This window comes from Oreochromis niloticus, linkage group LG9, assembly GCF_001858045.2.
Source record: "Oreochromis niloticus isolate F11D_XX linkage group LG9, O_niloticus_UMD_NMBU, whole genome shotgun sequence".
Taxonomy (NCBI): domain Eukaryota; kingdom Metazoa; phylum Chordata; class Actinopteri; order Cichliformes; family Cichlidae; genus Oreochromis; species Oreochromis niloticus.
Window position 1 is genome coordinate 20,234,672 of NC_031974.2, and position 19,629 is coordinate 20,254,300.

Below are 19,629 nucleotides of genomic sequence, written 5' to 3' on the forward strand. Positions count from 1 at the left end.
CGCCTGCATCGGTTTTTTTTTATATTTAGCTTTCTGTGTTTCCTAACCAGGTTAGGTAATAAAAATGTACCCAAATACTGTCCTATAATACCAAATTAACCCATAAGAACCCAGGGTCACACGTGTGTCACCGCCTCTTTACACATTGAGGAATGTTCCTGTTAAAGTTGCAACTTTGACTCTCCCAAAGTTTTCCTGACAATAAAAATAGGTCTGGGCTCTAATGGGTTAAAAAAAAATAAATTATTCAGCCTTTATCCATACAGGCTACAGCTAGCCCACAATTATTTGATCAATGCAGTAAATTGCCTTCACATGTACTTTTTAGTTACACTTAACTTGTGAAAATTGTGTCCTTCAGAACTAACCAATTTATGTAGTTATCTCCCTGGGTGTCAAAAAAAATAGACTCTACTAATACATTAAGTAGTAATGTACACAACCACACCCACACGTAAATACCAAACAACCTGCGTGATTCATGACACATTTACACATTAATGACAGGACCAGGAAGTTTTTTTTCCTCCAAATTTTTATTGTACATTTTGAGTCCTTTTGAAAACCTGTGGGAAGAAAAGAAGACAATGAGGTAAGAATTCTGATGTTATATAAAGTCTCAGCAAAGCATCTTTAATAAAAATGGATAGCATAGCATTCAACATGTATCCATGTTTTGCTTTAAATGGATTTTCAAAGAGAAAGATCTCCCAGTAGGTGATTTAAAGCTCAATGACTAAAGATGTGGTTTCAGACAATGTTGGCTTATTAACAAGTGGTTTTCACCATAGTCGATAAGATGGGGAAAAAAGAATATGCATCATTAACCACATCAAATCAGTCTACTTTCAAAACCTGCAAAATATCACTGAAACTCACCACGACTTTAGTTCATCCTCCTGATCAGTCTGTTGATCTGATCCTCCCTGTTGCCGGCATCTCCTCCCTCCACGAAGTGTGTGGTCTTCTTGTTCATGCCGCCGCGTGGGGACGACAGCTTGAAGGGCCACAGGAAGTTGTTGGCGGGCTTGAAGTTCTTTCCAACTGTGTAAATCTCATGGATGAGGTCCTCAACACAGATGATGCCATATTTGCCTACAGATGAAAAGCATTTAATAAATTCAACTGCGTGCCAGCTTTAGCATTTAAGCGTTTCATTTCAAAATTTTAAAAGCGAAGGGCTGATTAAACCAATAGAGGTAATCCAAGAATGAAACTGCTTGGAGCAACTCTGGCTTTTCTTCTTTTAATTTAGACAACAAGACTCATTTCCAGATGTGCTTGCTGCCATTTGAAGCGCTGATGTTTTCAATCTTTTCAGGCACAAAGTAAAACTCTTCGAGCTTGATAAGCAAGCCTCATCTTTCCATTTCATGTTCCAAAACGTCTGACCAACAAATACAGTACAAGCCAAGAATTATCAACTAAAAATCTCTCTTTGGTAAAGTCATGTTAGGTTGGCATGTGGCTTCAGACTTAACTGGCAAAGTTTTCAACCTTTTTTTCACCAAAGTCGATAAGACGGGGAAAAAAGTGTACATCATTAACCACATCAACTGCCAACCATTTACCTAAAAGGTATACTACAAACTTGTTCTTTTTTTACCCCCCAGTTCATTTTCAACAGCACTGTAACGTTTCCATACCGAGGGACTTCTCCACCAAAGCATTGTCTGTGAGGGCAATGCGCTGTTTCCTGATCTTGCCGAAGCCACGTTTGTAGACGAGCTCGCGCACAGACTTCAGGTTGGGGTATCTAGGGGGGGAAAAAAAAGCAAAGGTCACAGCTTATGAAAGGAGCACAAATCAATGATATTTACGTGTGTTAATTTATAAAGAAATAGGATTAGAAAAGTTTAATTTAAGAGGCATTTACAAAATATTAAATTATGAACCCCAAAACATTAAGAGCTCAGATTTCATCTCTCCAAACCTGGCACTTTCATTAGCAAAAAAGATTATATACATCATTGTTTTGGGGAAGAAGCATGATCTACAATCTGAATGGCAATTCTCCCCAAGATTTAGTCAAACTCATTGGATTAATGCTACAGATTGCCTGGATACTAAACCTGACAGTTCAAATTTAGGCTCAAGACTCAACTGACCAATCTGAGGATCCTGTTTTAATCTAATTGGTATGATTGAATGGTAGCAATTCAAATTTCTGCAGCTTTGATGCTTCTTTCAGGACATGTGTAATGCATCTATAGGGTTGTTCTGTGTTATAAACAATCCTGCTTTGCTAAGATCTTATGAAGGAAAAAGTTTAGTTTTAAATATTAAATCTGCACAATACCTCCCAAATGCAGATGTGCCAAGTTAATACAGTCAACAACATGCAAAAAATCTTAAGTCTACAGTTAAATACAAAGGCATTACACAGTGGCAGATGATGGTGTTTCTTGACTCCGTCATAGTATAAAGAAATATTAGTAACCTAGTACAACATTGGGAACAATATTGCATCTACCAATACAGATCAAGTTATCTGCATCAAAAGTGTCACTTAGACACATCCAAACAAGACTGACATAAATGACCGGATAGGAAGTAACCCTAACCAACTACATAAATATCAAAAATGGAAGTCTTAAGGTGACCAAAAAGCAAACACTACAAGTCTAACCTACACTTCACTCCTGTGCCAAGTTACAACCACACTTCCACAGGGCTGTTGTAGTGAAGATCAGGTAAATTCTTCCATTACAGCACCACACAGTAATGTCAAACACACAGAGCACAAAACATTTCCATTGGGTCTTTAACATCAAGACATTAAAGCTTTGTGAAATATAGCCAAGCATTTACTGCGTTTAGTTTGACACTGGCTTATTTTTATATAAACTGTTTAACAGTACTTTAATGTGTTGATTTCAAGTGTCAGTGAATGACCACTGTAGTAAATGCCAGGTTACAAAAGTTTCTGGCTGCATTATTACAGTATGAAGCCAACACACTCACATTTGTCAACACACTGGCACGTACCACTATGGAATGTGGTTTCAGACAAAACTGGCTTAGTTTCAGTCAGTAATCACCATGGTCGATATGATGGGGAAAAAAGTTCAGCATCATTAACCACATTCCAAGTGTATCACCTATTTAGAGACGTGCCAATACCCCCTGACCATCGCTTCTTATTTCTGAACAGCAGGTTTCAGAGTGACACAGTCCTTACCCCCAAGCGATGTAAGGCTCTGCAATTCTGAGCATGTTGATTGATGCCTTGTTCAGCTTGACAAAGACACCGTTGAAGATCTGGCGCAGACGGAGCAGCTGCAGAACTTTGCGGACCTTGGGGCTCACGCCGTTGATGCTGAAGAAAAAAACAAACAAACAACAACCAACCATTGTGATTACTGTTTGGACTTACCATCAAGGTACAACTTCCTAATTAAGCTACTTAGAGTGGTTTCAGAACATTATTGGCTTTTTATTACAAATGTGTATCAGCAGAGTCGATAAGTCGGGGAAAGAGCATGCATCATTAACCACTCAACTGTATTTATCCACACAGACTGGCTTAGTCATTCAATAAAAATGACTTCTCAATAGCAACTGAATTAACAAGCAACTGAGCAGCTAAACACAAAGTAGTAATGTATGAGGCTCAGCAGTTGGACATCCTCTCATGTGGCACTGCCTGCACAACACCTTGCAACTGATTGTGCAGTTCTTTTAAGCCAGACACAGAGGAATCCCAAGCAGTGCGCATCACTCACCCTCTGATCCTGATGACAAAGGCCAGTTTGGGCTCAGCTGGCACATAGAAGTTTCCCACTTTGCGAGCCATACGGCCCATTCGTATCTCACGCCTGTACATCTGCCTGTACTCCTTGTGGTACTTCTCAGCCCTCTTGTAGATCAGTTTCCTGGTCACCTTGCGGACCTGAATGCAAAAGGGAAAACACGTTGAAGCAGTTCAAAACACTATCCGACATCTCCATCCATACGGGAATACTGTCTGCACAAAGCTTCACTTTACCTTTTTCTCAGCCAGCAGCTTCTTGACACGCATGGCCTTCATGGCCGCGTAGGCCTTTCGCCTTTTCAAAAGGCTCTCAGGGACCGCCGGAACCTTTTTTCTGTTTAAACGTTAACAAAAAGATGCTGTAAGGAAAAAATTCGAAGCGAGATGGTGGACAAGATACCTGAACACATGTACATCGCTCAACTGAAACGAGCGATGACTGAATCATGGGGGCTGCTAGCTTGCCAGTCTGTCACTTGCCGGCTTCCACACAGGTAAATACTACTTCATACAATAGCTTTCAAGACTAGAGAGGTTTTACAGCAGCATGAACTCAAAGGTTGCTGAAATAGCTGACTATTATTTTAGTACTATTTTTTTAACCATAAGAACTGGACACTTGTAAAATCCACAGATGCTAAAGAGACAGCCATGTTGAACTCAGCTATATGGACTCAGTTATTATAAAGTAACCCTAACAACAGTAATAATCACCATCTGTAACAATACTGCTATTATTCTATCGTACATTAACTAAATAGCTTATTCGCGTTGTAAAATTAACACCAGATGCTAGTTTAATGCTGGATGTGATTAGATTTTAACACAGAGGGAAACACTCACTCTGCGTCCGCCATTGCGATCACCGAGAAAGAGACTTTTTCATTTGCGCATGTGCGGGTTAAAAGCGTTAGGACCTCTGCGGAGCGTCCTTCCGACTGCCTGATGGATAAATTCTAGCGATGTATTCAAAACTAAAGTTACGCAAAACCCACTGAAATAATTCTCTTGGTTAAATGCTCCCTTAAATTTATCGGTTAATATATCAACAACTATTTTCTATGGCTACCGCAAGGAATATTATTGTAATAACAAACGCTTTAAAGGTAAGACGACGCTATAATACGTATTCTGATGTAGACCTACCTGGCCTTATTTTTAATACATTATTTTATATTGTTTCTTTTTTTCTTTTCGTTTTTTTTTAAATTAATCTAAACGCTACTTTGCCCGACTTCCGTGCTACAGGTGGCGTTATGCAGCCATCTGACCAGCAGAGGGCGCAAACACTTCATTTTGCAAAGCACGATCAGAGAGCGCCTGTAGCGTTGAAACTCCCGCCCAGCACTTTGCTTCAGGCTGTATAACAGACCCTGTCCCAGGAGGTTATGAAAAAAAATCATAAAAAGATATAGACTCGATTGAAGGCCACTTATTTGTTGATTTATTTATTTTTATTTTACAGGCAAAATGCAAGACACAAGTTTTAATTTAATGGTGAAACGTCGCCTAAATAGAGCTTTGCCATTGGTCAGCTTCTCAATTTGACCGTTCCAGTGCAGGTAGTTTTATATTAAAAATGTTGCCTTGTATTAAACGAGCCAGCGTTAAAGCCCATCAATCATTTAATACTCTTGAAAAAGCAGAGTGCTTTATTTATCTGTAATTTTCTTGGCTTTTTGGGCACATTGTTACATTTGGAGAGAACATTTCCCCGGAGGTGTTTTTCACGTATTTGTTTTATCCTTAGAATCTACAAAGGATTCTTCCATCAGCTGTTTGTTCCTCAGACACGCCCACAAAACAAGCACAGCACAAGTGAGAGGCTGCTGGCAAAGGTTGCACAACCTGGAAGAGGTGTAAACAATAGCCTAAGGTGTGGGGGGAGCTGCAAAGCGGCAATGAACGTGTTCACAATGGAGACGATTCGTGTGCGCCTGTTTTGTATATTATCATTATAATTGAAGGGTAATTAGGCTATATTAATTAGGAAGAAACGTGATCGCGTAACGATTTGCGCGTGGAAGTATCACTTTTCTGGCCGGGTGCGTGGCTTACCTAACCGACCGACTTCACTTTCCTCCGTGGGGATCTCAGGGAATCATTGCAGGCAAAGCTGGGATATGTCTTGAGCTGGCTTATAACTTTAAGTGTAGTTTCTGTTTAACAGAAAAAATAACGTGTAACATATAATAATAACGTAAAGTGGGAATACTTTGTAAACAAGATATTTTAGTTTGCTCCACGTATGGCTGGACATTGACCTGGACTTGCAGGTCCAGTGCGGCCTGATCGGTGGCTCGTGGATTTCTGAGTTTAAGCTGTTAAGATTAATTATATCTTTAAATAACTTGCTATCAAACTTTACATTGTTAGGATTTTCCAAAAACGCGCAAACACGCACACAGAGACGCATAAATAAGCAACCTTTTCAAACAGGAGGGAAGCTTAATGTCTAATCTTCCTTGAGGATACAAAAAAGTCCGAGATTCGTGTTAAAATCTTTCAGGTTACATCACCTTCATTCTGACAGGCGCTCAAGTCCCCCTCCTATTGGGTCCAGCGTTGATGGCTGAACAGCATAAATAGCGCCTGAGGTGCGCTCCAGAGTGAGATGAGTGGAGAGGCAGCAGAGGAAGTAGGAGGCTCACTTGATAGTAGCTGCTCATAACTCACTGCAACTGTGCGTTATAGTGGCAACTGGACTCTTACCGAGCAGCATCTGAACTCGCACTCCACTCATACATCTGTCCTGCATGCGCCTAAGTTTCTTTCGCATTTTTTCTGTCTTTTAAACCATATTTCCATAGGCCGTTATTCCTGCCGGCACTGTGATCCAAGTTTGTCGGTGTTTCCCTGATCCTGTCTGCTGCAAACAGGTTGCAAGAAGGAAACAGTCCCCTGCGCCTCTTCCGCCGTTTATTTGAATTGATAGAAAGCTTTGGCCAAGATGATGATAATAATTGCGGAGTTCTTCGTAGTTATTCTGAAGGTGCTCTGGGCTTTTTTAACTGCCGGAGCCAAGTGGATTGTGCGGCCAAAGGAGAAAAGCGTGGCGGGACAGGTGTGCTTGATCACCGGCGCTGGAAGCGGCCTCGGGCGGCTGTTCGCCAAGGAGTTCGCCCGGAGACGAGCGATACTGGTCTTATGGGACATAAACAGCCAAAGCAACGAGGAGACGGCGGAGATGGTGCGCCAGATTTACCATGAACTGGACACTCCAGTAACCAAAGACGGTAAGAGTGTTTTCTTTGCAGCTTTAAGGCTGTCAGCCGGCTTTCTGAGCGGTCGAGTGTTATTTAAGGAACACACACTGCAGTCCTGATCAGTGTAAGAGTGAATAAACTAAAGTGTGTCAGAGGGAGTCAGTTAAACTGGACACAGCCTCAGGATTTCAAAAGTTTCATTTTAAATAACCAAACAGTGGAATGAGACTTCCATATGGAGACAGTAGATTTTTAAACCGTTTCACCTAATTTAGCTGTATTAACTTTCATAATCTTAATCAACCTACTAAACACACTTTCACTGATCATCTGTTGCTTTCCCTCTCTTTTATTTTCCCCCCTCTCTGCAGGACCTGTTGGAGGGGTAGAGGAAGTCCCACCTTTCCAGCCGCAGGTCTACACCTATGTGTGTGATGTAGGGAAGCGCGAGAGTGTGTATTCCACAGCGGAGAAGGTGCGTCGGGAGGTGGGAGAAGTGGACATACTCATCAACAACGCTGGCGTCGTCTCTGGCCATCACCTCCTGGAGTGTCCTGATGAGCTGATCGAGCGGACCATGGTGGTCAACTGTCACGCACACTTCTGGGTGAGCCGATGTAGAAGCTGTTGTAATAAGCCGACACTGAGGTTATTGTGAAGTTATAATGTGTGTGCCCAAGTTTCAGTGAGAACAGTGTTGCTGAATGTGTTAACTGTGATGCCAGGTTCACAGGAATGTCTCCACTCTGACTCGTATGCCTTTTCATAATCTTATCCTTCTCTGTGCCAAACTCAAGAATCAAAGGTGTGTGTGTGTGTGTGTGTGTGTGTGTGCCTCCAGGCCTAAGAAACTATGACCATAAATAGTTGCCTTGCATGTTCAGATTTCAGCTCCACTTGGTTTCATTCTGCCAGAGGAAAGTCACGGGTTTGGCTTTTTTAAATCTTTGCCTTTGCTCCGCTTTGGCAGCCACAGCCGATGATGATCCCAGAGGTATGTCAGCGGCTCCGTCTCATCTCCTCAGCTGCACAGATCTGCACAAACCGACTGTGCGTGATGGAAACGGGGTTCTGTACGTGGGTTGGATCTGTCTTAGATCAGCTCACCACATTTTGCTGGCAGTTGGTGATTTGTTGCATATCAGATTTTTACTCTGGCTCCGTTCCTCGAGCCTTTCAGTGTGACTACTTATCTGAGAGGCTACGTGGACTTGATGGAGTGAATATGCTGCGCTTTAGATAAGCATAAGCTGTAGCGTGTAACCAGTTAAGCGCTATCACAGGTTTTTTTGTGTGTCTGTGTGTTTTTGGGGTGTGGGAAGACTGTGGTTGCAGACTGCCAAAGCTATTAGAAATTTAATAAAGAGCTTTATTCATTTTAAAGATGGATGTTTACTCTTTTGGAGCCTTTAGACCAACCTTAATGAGAATTGATTGCATTTCTTCACTATAGCCACCCCCTGTGGAACAGCAGCAATGACTGTGTAAATTTGGCTTATAAGCTTTGTTTGGAGTAAACCGCATGGATTGAGAATAAGTCTTTCACCTGGCAGACTGGTTCTGAATTCACCACTTCATGCGTGAATTTAGTTGTCACAACATATTGTCAAGTGATCCAGAATATCTTCATTTTTCAGGCTTTGGCCCCAGGCTCTTATCTTTTTATTTTATTTGTTGTTTACAGAGAACGGCATTCTCAGTCATGCCATGAAACCACAGTAACTTCAAGCTTCCTAATCGAGCATGAAAAATCTCTTGTGGCATCGCTCACGCAGGTTGTGCGGATTTCCTCTTTAATGGATGCCCCATTCAAGCATTCATCTGCTGGATATCTCAGTGCTCTTTAAATCCAGGATTTGGAGTCAGGGTCCAGTGATTTGGTAGTAGAGTTTTGTTTTTTAAATAGATGTTTGTGTTTTCCTGTATTCCATGGTGAGCGTGGTTTCTTTAGAGGTGTGTGTGTGCGGAGGGGGGAGCAGATGAAAGAAGGACTTAATGAATGGTGACAGCCAGAATGGAGGATGTGGTTCATTAATGACACAAGCTAGATGAATAGAGATTAAACTAACAGAGGCACTGTCCACTTTCCTTTCAAACTCACTGCAGTTAGTCACTGCATGCAGGTGGCAGGTATTACAGAATCCTTTTGATTTTTTTTTCTCCCCCTTTTTTTTCTGAACAACAGGTACCTCCAACGGCTTACTTGTGGTTTTTGACTCAACAAATAACTTCAGTTTAGGTCCGCGTCATGAAAGGCTTTTAGGCCGGCTTTAAAAACCTGTTAATGCACATGTTTTCACAAAATGCTATCCCTAAAGGCATGTTATAGGAGAATTTGTATTTGAAAAGTGCAAGAACAGCTATTCAGATCAGTTTACAGAAGCAGGTTTCCAAGTGTGCTTGCCATTTTTTTTTTTTTTTTTTTCATACTGATAAGCTTCTCTTTTTCTTTTTTTTAATATATTTTGATGTCTCAGCAGTGCGCGTAAAAAGGTCTGGTGTGTGTTTTCTTTAGGCACACATCGTACTCTGCTTTTTCTGTGTCACTGTTTGGCAAAACACTGCAATGGCAATGTCAAGCCCTCCAAACCCAGCTTCCTCCTCTCCATAATCCCGGCCGGTTTTTAAACAGCCACGATTTCAACTGCAAATGGCTGCAAGTTCAAAGCGTTTCCCACAAATGGCACAGCTGGGTGTAAAAATAAGCAAGTCCTCATTTGTTGGACAGAGTTTTGGAATAAGGCAGGGATGGAGTTGTGAGCAGGAAGCGGATGGTAATCGTAGTGTCGCGTGGGTGTCTGCCAAACAGGCCCGGCTCAGACCCCACACTTCTTCTGTCTTCCTTCCACAGGCCCCTCTGACTCCTCCCAACCTGATTTGGAGGCAGTGGGTGCAGCTGCATGGGAGTCACGGAGGCCAGCGCTGTTCATCCGGCTCTGCCACACACGCTAACCGCTATGATTCAGTCCCTTCCTCCCTTTAGGTTTTTTATGAGAAAGGGGGTGGGGGTCATCACTTTGAATTTGTCTGACGATGCTTTGATTAGTCCAGCTGGCAATTTGTGATGTTTGCAACTCGGTTCTTAGTCATGCTGGGAAAGGGGCTGTGCAGTCATTCCACCAGTGTCACCAGAGTTTGTGTTTGAGGATTAGCGTGTGTGTTTAGTGGAATGACATGAGAGGAAATGATCCTCAGCATCTTGAGCTGGTTATCCAACAGGTGGCTCGTGAACAATAAGCGGCTATCCGCCCTCTCGTGGAAATCCTACACCTCTTGTGCGACGGCACGAACTCACCGAGCGCTCGGGAGCGACGCGGCGGGAAAAGAGCAGGGGAAAGAAAAGGGGAAGGAAGGCACTGCCGTCCCATCCACAGGCGAGGCGAGAGGGTAATGGTAAGCTGCTGCTGACCCACTTTATCTGACAATTGGTTTCTTGTCTGTGGATCAGCTTGACAAGATGCCAGGCGACAGGAGCCAAGTTCCGCAGGCCGCATTCCTGCTGTAGCCAGAGAAAGGAGGCAGCCAGGCAGAAGGGTCCTACTTGACTGGTTTTATATGGGCCCCTCCTCAAGCCCAGTGCACCTGTACCCCGCAGTGAAGCTAGCCATGGCCGTGTCACTGTTCTCCTCCCACACGTACCTGTTCGTGGGCTATAGATAATTAATTTTTTCCAGTGTTTTAGTCTGAAGATTACCCCCGTCATTTTAGCAGTTCAGTTCTTAAAATGACTGCGAAAGAATGTTCATTATGATTGTTTGGCTTTTTGGGAGTTTTTTTTTTTTAACTCTTTTAAATTCCTTGTTCTGTTCAAAGATTTGATAAGATGGTACTAAAGAATCTTTTTCCTTTCATTACAAAAAAACTTGACTGATTCTTTGAAAAAGTAGTTTGTCAGTTCAAATAGAATTAAACTAATAAAGTGGATACTAAGAAAAGCAAAGGGATAAAGAACAAAAAAGATCATGAGATTCTGTGAATCATCACTCTGAGCAGCTATTGTGACATTAATGGTCCTCATACAATATTCATTACTTTTTTTATAGAAACTTATAAAAAACAGAACATTTTTATAGGAAAATGTAAATAGACTGGTGCTTATATAGTGCTTTGCTATTCTTGAAGCGCTTTATACAACTTGCCTCATTCACCCAGTCACACTCATTCATACAATCACTTTTTCTCTCTGCGTAAGTGCTTTCTATACAACTTGGGGATCAGTGTCTCACCCAAGATTACTTTAGGGTGCAGACTGGGGCAGTCAAGGATCGAACCACCAACTTTGCGATTAGTAGATGACCTCCTCTACCTCCTGAACCACCACAAAAGCAGAATTAAAATTATGATCTCATTATTCAGATAAAGCCCATGGCTTATAACGTGACTATAAAACAATTATAATTCCTTATCCAGCTCCTAATTTGTCCAGAAAATCAAATTGACCAGTCATAAACGCCATACCTGGGGAAAACCTGAGCCTATAGATGAGCTTTGAGGTTATATTTGTGCACTGATGTTTTATAGAGCAGTTCTCCAAACTGAGAGTTTGAGCTGTACGCAGGGGATGGCTACCACTTGGTATGGTCAATACAACATAAACAATCTGCATCAGTCATCCCTGATGACCACTAATGTCAGCCCAGCCCACTCAGATTTCATGATCTACTACAGGATCGGACAAGCTCCGGAGCTCAGGCATTTTTTTTTTTTCTCTCTCCCAACTTGGTTCTCTCGTCCAGGGAGAAGTCAGCCCAATTAAATGGCCATCTGGTCCTACGCAAAGGCCAATATTTTGTTCATATTCCTGTTGGTCAGGCGCTAGCACTAATGCAGCCTGACACCCCAGCTGCAAGAAGCTTTGTGTGGCTTAAATGCTCCTGGGGGCACGCACCAATTAGGGGGTGCAGCGGGCAGGGCACCCCCACATAGGCCAAGGAGGCCCGGCTGTGTCAGCGGGTAATTTAGCGGAACAAGGGAGCGTTGAGACCCAATTACGGCAGCTCTGATGTAAGACACGAGCCCCCGGTTGCCTTCACACATTTTGTGTCTGAGAGGTCAGTGGGGGTCATACCCACATGCCAGGATTGCCATGAGAAGCAGGACGGGTGGGGAGAGATGGGACGGTCAGTCACATTTAGACCCGTCCTCGATCAGAGGAAATCATCCTTTCCTCTCAGTTCCCCTCACACCACTCAGCAGAATTGTCCAATTGAATTTGTGTATTGGCTTTGCTAGTAATGTATGTGCCAGATCGAGTCATTCCCCACTCTCTAAAAGTTGCTGTGGGAGTGGGGGGCGGGGGGGGGGGGGGGCGCTGGCTCAAATCAGCTACGGGCATATCTTAAGTTAATGCTTCATTTGCACGCAACTCCCTCCCTCTTTCACTGCCATTCTGGCTCACAGAGGCCTTTCTCAGCTTTTGCCCGGGCTTCATGTTCTCTCACTCCCTCTCTTTAGGCCCCATCATTCAATGAGTTGAATATTGTAGCAATTTATGTCCTGGAAAAGTGCAGATGTTTGGAACGGAGTCAGATCAGTTATACCTGACTGTAGAATAAACTCCAAAGCGATGAAGTCACCTTCCTTTAAACCACTCTGTAAATCTGAGTTATTGCTTCCAGTTTTATTTACCTCACTAAACAAGGAGAGGGACCTCTAAACGCAAATGTCAAGCTTAACGGAGATTACGCTTCGGGTCAGTAGGGCCGATGCAGTTAATCTCTGGGTGCAGTTTTAATGAGGCTCGTCCTCCCCCTACCAGAGGTTTCACGGCTGTACTACCTGGTACCGCGCTCTCTCGTCTCGCTGGCTCTGCGCTCCGGTCCAGGAAAATGTTTATAAAGGAGGGTGAATCGTTTCTCTACAGTGCTAACCAATATAACAGCAACCACAGAAAACTACTTTCTTGCACCCAAAGATGTCTTGGAAAGGTCCTGTTTTTGGGCTGAAAAACAATACATACTGCAGGCTGTAGCTGTGGCCCTTGTGATGATCATTATTTATTAATTACTAGGCTATTTGAAGTCTCAGTCGTGTGTGTGTGGTGTGTGTGTGTGTGGTGTGTGTGTGTGTGTGTGTGTGTGTGTGTGTGTGTGTGTGTGTGTGTGTGTGTGTGTGTGTGTGTGTGTGTGTGTGTGTGTGTGTGTGGTGTGTGTGTGTGTGTGTGTGTGTGTGTGTGTGTGGTGTGTGTGTGTGTGTGTGTGTGTGTGTGTGTGTGTGTGTGTGTGTGTGGTGTGTGTGTGTGTGTGTGTGTGTGTGTGTGTGTGTGTGTGTGTGTGTGTGTGTGGCCTCTCCTCAGTAACATTTTAACAGTCCTCAAGGACGCGTGCATTGTTCTTCACTATGGCAGCACACATCTGACTGGAATAGATTTAGCTCTGCTCCCAACAAAAGGCCTGATGGTTGTTTTTGTAGACCTCCTAGTGGGAGAGTGATTGGTCAGTTCCTATCATTGCCGTCACATGTCACACCTGCTGATTGGCTCACGCTGTGTCCAGGGCAACTCCAAAGTCAGCTGACGGGCAGAATGAGGAATGAATCCATAGGTTAATCAAGTGTAACGGCTAACTCTGTGTGTGCTGCTCCTCTCACCGCCCTCGCTAGCTCCACCAGACTCACCAGTGGAACCGCTCCAGTTAGAAACGCTTTCATCTCGCAGACTGTTCTGCTGCCTGCCGCTCCGGCCGGGCGCGAGGCCGTGTAGGTAGACGAGAAGCCAGACTGTATTGTTGGAAGTGTTGAGTGAACGGAGGCCCGTGATTGGTGTTGTCACCAGCTCTTTAGTGCAGGGCCCAACGGCGGGCACCAGATCTGTGTGGGAAAAGCACAGATTGTACAGAGAGGGCGACATTTCATCTTTTCCCTCTTCAGTAACTGACTCGGAAATGATAGAAGTTCTATGTTTATATTTTCAAATGCTGCACCTCCAGCACTCGGTCTGTTTTTATGCATGTTATGAATTCTCATTCAGACGCCTCTCTCTGCATCACCATGGAGAAGGGAGAGAAACAGAGGAGGGGGGGATGAGAGGGAAGGCAGAGAGGATCAAAGGGCTCTGGCACAGACAAACTGCACAAGTGAACTAACCTTCCTCTTTTTTCTCTTTGCCCTTCTGTCTCTTCTGTCCTTCCCCCCCCTTTAGACCACCAAGGCGTTTCTCCCCAAGATGCTGGAGCTGAATCATGGTCACATTGTGACGGTTGCCAGCTCCCTGGGTTTATTTAGCACAGCTGGAGTGGAGGTTAGTATCATACACAACAACACATGCACATCCCATCTTTCCCACCATCCAAAACCAGTGCTGTTCCCCAAAGGCGTCCTTGCCAGCTAGCACACTGAGACGGGGGGAGGTTAGGCCCCCTTTCTCTAGTTGTCCCTCCACCCGTTAAATTTAGGAACACAGATGAGCATTGGGAGCCTCTTATAGATTCCTCTATCTTCAGCAGTGGGGGTGTGGGGCCCCTATTGGGCTCTGGCCCCAGGGCCAGAATGAGCTGACAGCTCCCCCGAGGGACAGAGACATCTTCATCACTGCTTTGTGAACAACTTGGTGCTCACTCAGTATTCAGTTCACAGCAGCTTTCAATGGATATGGTTTTGGTTTTCCTTCCTATAGTTTTTTTTTTAAATGCATAATAAAATATTTACTGGGGGGGTCATTTAACCGGTGGTCCTCCTAGAATGTTTCATTTTCATATGTCAGAGAACAGAGCTCTCATTTATCTCCTTAGCTGAGAACAGTATCCATTTCTAACAGTCTGTAGGGATAACATTTGACTTTTGTTTAAGCATTTATCCATAAAATTATTTATTTATTTATTTTTGGGTCACGCTTTTACGGTTCCTGGAAATGCCTGAAATGTCATTTCAGACGTGCAAGTTTGAACCAAAGCCTTCGCCTGTCATGTGGGCACAGACAAATCCCTTTGTCCTCTTTCTGTTTATCGACATGCATCTGTGTTTGCCCAAGTCTTTTTCTTTAAAAAAAAAAATTGATTATTTCCACAGTGAACCACATCAAAACCTTCCCGCCAAGCAGCGCAGTCTCCTGAAGCATTGGAGAAGAATGCTAATGAAACTGTAGAACAGCGGACTCACTCTGGGTTTTTTTTGTTGTTTTTTGTGTGTGGATGTATCATTAACAGCAAAGAGAGACCTCTGTGGCCACAGGGCATGTTTGATAGTGTTCTGTAGTCCCTGGGTGCGGGCAGGGGGTTTACGGAGCTAACCCGTTCTCTCTCTCTCCCTCTCTCTTCATTCCCTCAGGATTACTGTGCCAGCAAGTTCGGTGCCATCGGGTTCCACGAGTCGCTGAGCCACGAGCTGAAGGCCTCGGAGAAGGACGGCATCAGCATGACTCTGGTGTGCCCGTACCTGGTTGACACAGGAATGTTTAAAGGCTGCAGGATAAGGTTGGCGGCCAATGTGTCCTCTTTAATAAGCTTTCGTGCACCTGCAGTGAGTTTGTCACCTGTAATCTCCACTTCATTAAACGGCCTCCAACACCCATTTTTAAAACTTCAAAGCGGCAGCTGACGATCTGTGGTGTTACAGTTATTATAAAGTGAGTGGTATTCCTTAGGTCAACACTCGGCTTAAACAAAGAGGGCTACTTTGTTTTCCCAGGGGAAAACCTCATCAACAGGTGCACCTGGGCTAGCCTCCCCTCCCCTCCGCCCTCCGTGCTGCTGTAATAGTCCTCACTTTGTTTGATGGGTGCAGTCAGCAGCTGGCATGTGCTCTGTCTTTATTGCCCCACCATTTTGGAGCAATCCTTAGTACCAGTATCACTTATGTTCATGGATTTCCTGAAGTTTGTCAGCGCTCCTTGAAGTGTTCTCAGACTTCCTCTCATGTTTCCACTCACGTTAATTTACTGAATGACTTCAATCATCCCTAATTGTATTTCCTCATAAATTTAACCAGTTTAACTAAATTTGACGCACATTTTCCCTGAATTCCTGTCTCGATGATGACCGTGATTTCTTTCCCTTCAGGAAGGAAATCGAACCCTTTCTCCCTCCTCTGAAGCCAGAGTTCTGCGTGAAACAAGCCATGAGGGCCATCCTCACCGACCAGCCCATGATCTGCACGCCTCGCATCGTCTACATGGTTAACTTCATGAAAAGGTGAGCTGCCTCTTTTTTGTTTTAACCCTCCACCCCCACCCTCCCACTCCATCGGCCTTCAGTGTACTGTGCAGGGTTATCCGGTGTCTCTCGCTAATCTTATCTCCGTCCTGTCTCCACAGCATCCTGCCCTTCGAGGCCATTGTGTGCATGTACCGGTTCCTAGGCGCCGACAAGTGCATGTACCCCTTCCTAGCTCAGAGAAAGGAGGCCATGAACAACAATGAGGCAAAGAATGGGATCTAGGGGGTGCTGTTTGCAATATGAACAGGGGAATTTAAACCTGCAAGTATGAGGAAACAACCACTGAGGACGGAGATGGAAGGAAAAAAGAAAAAAAAAAAGACTGAATCTAGACTGGTGCACTTGCATTGAGCAAATGCAAAGGTTTACCATATTGTTCCTCTGGAACAAAGAAAGCTGTGTACTACAAAGGATTTATTTTTGTCTTTTCTTTTTAAAGTTTGTTTAAAGAAACCAACATCTATATACTGTGTCACTAGTTTTGAAATCATACAGAAAAAGATATCCAGTAATTAACTATTTACGTAATGTAGTCACCAGCCTTGTCTAGTGTCATTGTGGAAATATACAGTATGTTACTGTACAAACAGTAATCTTTTTTTTTTTTTTCACTTATTTTATTTTTGTAGACATGCACTGTAATTTCTGATGGTTTTTGTTTATCTTCTTCTGATTTTTCTACACTGCCAGCATTCTCCGTGTAGAAAGGATTAACACAGCATTTCCGTCTACCCCATACAGAGGCTCTTTTTCAGTCAGGAAACAAGTTTCTCCGGCTCTGATTTTTAGCTCGTGCCATCAAAAATAAAGTAATAGGAAAGGAAAAAAAATCCCACCATTTAAGTTAACTATACTCCTTTTTTTTTTCTTGTGTTCAGTACTTGCATTAGATGCATATAGCGTATATTAATATCAATCCAAATGAAACGTTGCATTAGCCAGATTGTAGCGGACTTTAATCTTCACGGCATTTCCAATCTAATGGGATTCAGCAGTGTCCCTCGGCGGTCCTGTCACTGCAGGAAAAGCGCACGAGGGAGTGGCGTCCTGGGCTGAATTGGCATGCACGACACATTCAGAATGTACTGCTTAGGGAGAAATCCAGTCGATTTTAATTTCTTTTTTTAATGCGTTCATAATGTAAATTTGTTACCTATTGTTGTATTTTTTTTCTTTTTTTTTAAAAAAAGCTCCACTTTAAACTGCTGTTTCAACACTGATGTGATTGAGGGAAATGTATTAAAGATAGCTTTTCATTATTTTATTTTTTTCCCTAAAGTTAACACCTGCCCAGTGTCCACCTCGTCCAGTTAAAGTGAAATGTATATGTTTAAATATTGTGAATTACCCCTGTGTCCCCAACTAACTGTGTCCACCATATTTGATAAATGACTGTTTTATATACCCTTTTTATTATTATTATTATTATTATTATTATTATTATTATTATTATTATTTCCCTGAATTTCAACTACATTCCAACAGGCATCATTCCTTCAGTCACAGTGATGAGCCTAAATTCTCTACCTCTTATTTTTTGCCTTTTTTTTTTTTTTTTTTTTTTTTTTTTTTTTTTTTTTTTTTTTTTGACAGTATGACATAAGCCTCTTTTTGTAATTTTTCTGAAGACTGCTCCATAGAAGAGCAAATGTGGTTCCAATGTTTAGTGTCTCTACTTAACTTAAATTAATAAAGTGATTTAGATTATTACACTGTGTCTTCTTAGCCGCCAGTCAGCACGCGACTGTCTGTTTGACTTATAATGACATACCACATGAGTGCAACATCCAGCCTGCAGCTGTCATTCCACCCCTGTTTTCCCACACTTCATCTCTGCATCCAATAAAGGCACAAATGCTCTAAATCTAAATATAATCAAAAGGGAAAACTCGCATCCTGACCTCCAGCGAAGTGTTTACACCCACATTCCTGCCTCTAAGGCTGGTGACCTGAGCTGCAGTCATAAATTGCACAGCAATGACTGTAGTTATCCACTCTAACCTCAGATCAAACCATTATTCAGCACAAAGCACCATGAAATTATTTTGAATTCAGTGAATTACTGCAGTGAGTGACAGGAAAGCGGATCTTCTGCAATGCTGATGAATTTCTTGGGTGCAGTTTCCATTGTTGCAGCGACACCCACCCAGCCCTTTTCTTCTCTTTTCGACTAGTATCGGTATCACTGCCCTCAAACGGTGACTCAGGCACCCTTTAGACGTGGGTGTTGGCTAAAGATGGTAAGAATCATTTGTCTTTGTAAGTAAATATACTCTTATATGCAGCACACGCAAGCATGTGATATTTTTTTTTTTTTTTTTTTTAGAAAGTGCTTACCCAACAGATTGAAATAGTCATTCAAGGTCACAGCAAGTCAGGCATGTCACGCTGAACCACTAAAAAGGAAAGAGGATCTAAAAGTCGTAAATGACAGAAAAGGCATCAGAAGGTCAGAATAAGAACAATAAGGACACATCGGTGCCACATCCGAAAACTCTACCGCTTCTCCCGGAGCTGTTTATGTATCTGACCCTGACCTTTTACTTACCCAGAGGAGGGGAAAAAAAAATCAAATTTCCTAATTGGTGTCAGCAAAGCATCACATTATCATGAGCTGCACTTGGATTCACATGTTCGAATTGCTGAGTTGTTTGTGCCAGGCTTGGAATTGCCTTTGAGGTCACATTCTTGGTATTTGACAACAACTCGGGGGATTTTAGTGAGAGACGGTGCAGTTTATTACAGAAAGTCAGACACCAGCATGGAAAAACTGACTGCTTTTATTTATAAAATTCTGTAAATCTATTTTAGAACATTACCAGTTCCGAATTACGTCAGAGAATTAACTGAAACTTGAGGAAAACACTGATAAGACAATTTTAGAAACCAATTGTGCTGTAAGCCCTGATATTTCTTGCAGTTATCTTGTAGACGTGGGTTGCATGCTTCCTTTGAGCTGAAATTAGAAACATTTGTAAATGCGAGTTAAGCAGGGTTAAACTAGCTGGAAATATAGTAGCTACCAAAAACAAAATGACACTGAAATACTTCATAATAAGTAAACATTTGTATTATTCATGTACTGGATTACCACCAAGCACTGACATAATACAAATCTGCAAATACATTTTTCTCTTTAAGCATCTTTCATGTTAAGATTTGGTAAAATGACTCAAAAACAGCACTGCAGCACATACTAACTGCCATATTTTATAGAAGTTATGAAAATCAAATACTTCTCATCACTAACTAATGACACATGTTTAAATGTGATCAGGGTTCATTAGAACCTAATTTCCCATAAACAGATTACAAAAATCTGATTACAAAAACCCAATTGAATAAAACTCATTACCAGATGCTGTTTTTCCCCCCCTTGTCTGGACTCAGTTAATCAATGTCATGTCCAAAAATGCTTAAGTTGTTAAGCTGACAAGTCTTGGCGTTAATCCTCCTCACAGCTATCAGCGTGATAGCAGACACTTATCTCCCCACAGAGCAAATCGATTCCTTTTGTCCG

The 19,629-nt window shown here is 42.7% G+C and overlaps 2 protein-coding genes and 3 non-coding genes across 5 annotated transcripts; 1 reads left to right on the top strand and 4 right to left on the bottom strand.

The window, feature by feature from the left end:
* Window positions 1-517: 517 nt before the first annotated feature.
* On the bottom strand, window positions 518-4,733 carry rpl7 (ribosomal protein L7). Its single transcript, XM_003443469.4, has 7 exons — window positions 4,598-4,733; window positions 3,989-4,088; window positions 3,726-3,892; window positions 3,182-3,319; window positions 1,647-1,756; window positions 880-1,095; window positions 518-566 (listed from the first exon to the last, which is right to left on the bottom strand). Exons 1-6 carry the CDS (start codon window positions 4,609-4,611, stop codon window positions 887-889), a joined length of 738 nt encoding a protein of 245 aa, XP_003443517.1. The 5' UTR covers window positions 4,612-4,733; the 3' UTR covers window positions 518-566; window positions 880-886.
* Window positions 742-834, bottom strand: LOC112847969 (small nucleolar SNORD12/SNORD106). Its single transcript, XR_003221806.1, has one exon. It is a non-coding gene; the product is annotated as a small nucleolar SNORD12/SNORD106 (small nucleolar RNA).
* Window positions 1,462-1,554, bottom strand: LOC112847964 (small nucleolar SNORD12/SNORD106). Its single transcript, XR_003221801.1, has one exon. It is a non-coding gene; the product is annotated as a small nucleolar SNORD12/SNORD106 (small nucleolar RNA).
* Window positions 2,997-3,088, bottom strand: LOC112847968 (small nucleolar SNORD12/SNORD106). Its single transcript, XR_003221805.1, has one exon. It is a non-coding gene; the product is annotated as a small nucleolar SNORD12/SNORD106 (small nucleolar RNA).
* Window positions 4,734-6,299: 1,566 nt separating the features above from the next.
* rdh10a (retinol dehydrogenase 10a) lies at window positions 6,300-17,819 on the top strand. The gene is made up of 6 exons (XM_003443470.5): window positions 6,300-6,990; window positions 7,332-7,567; window positions 14,099-14,197; window positions 15,223-15,368; window positions 15,954-16,085; window positions 16,208-17,819. Exons 1-6 carry the CDS (start codon window positions 6,705-6,707, stop codon window positions 16,329-16,331), a joined length of 1,023 nt encoding a protein of 340 aa, XP_003443518.2. The 5' UTR covers window positions 6,300-6,704; the 3' UTR covers window positions 16,332-17,819.
* Window positions 17,820-19,629: the final 1,810 nt, after the last annotated feature.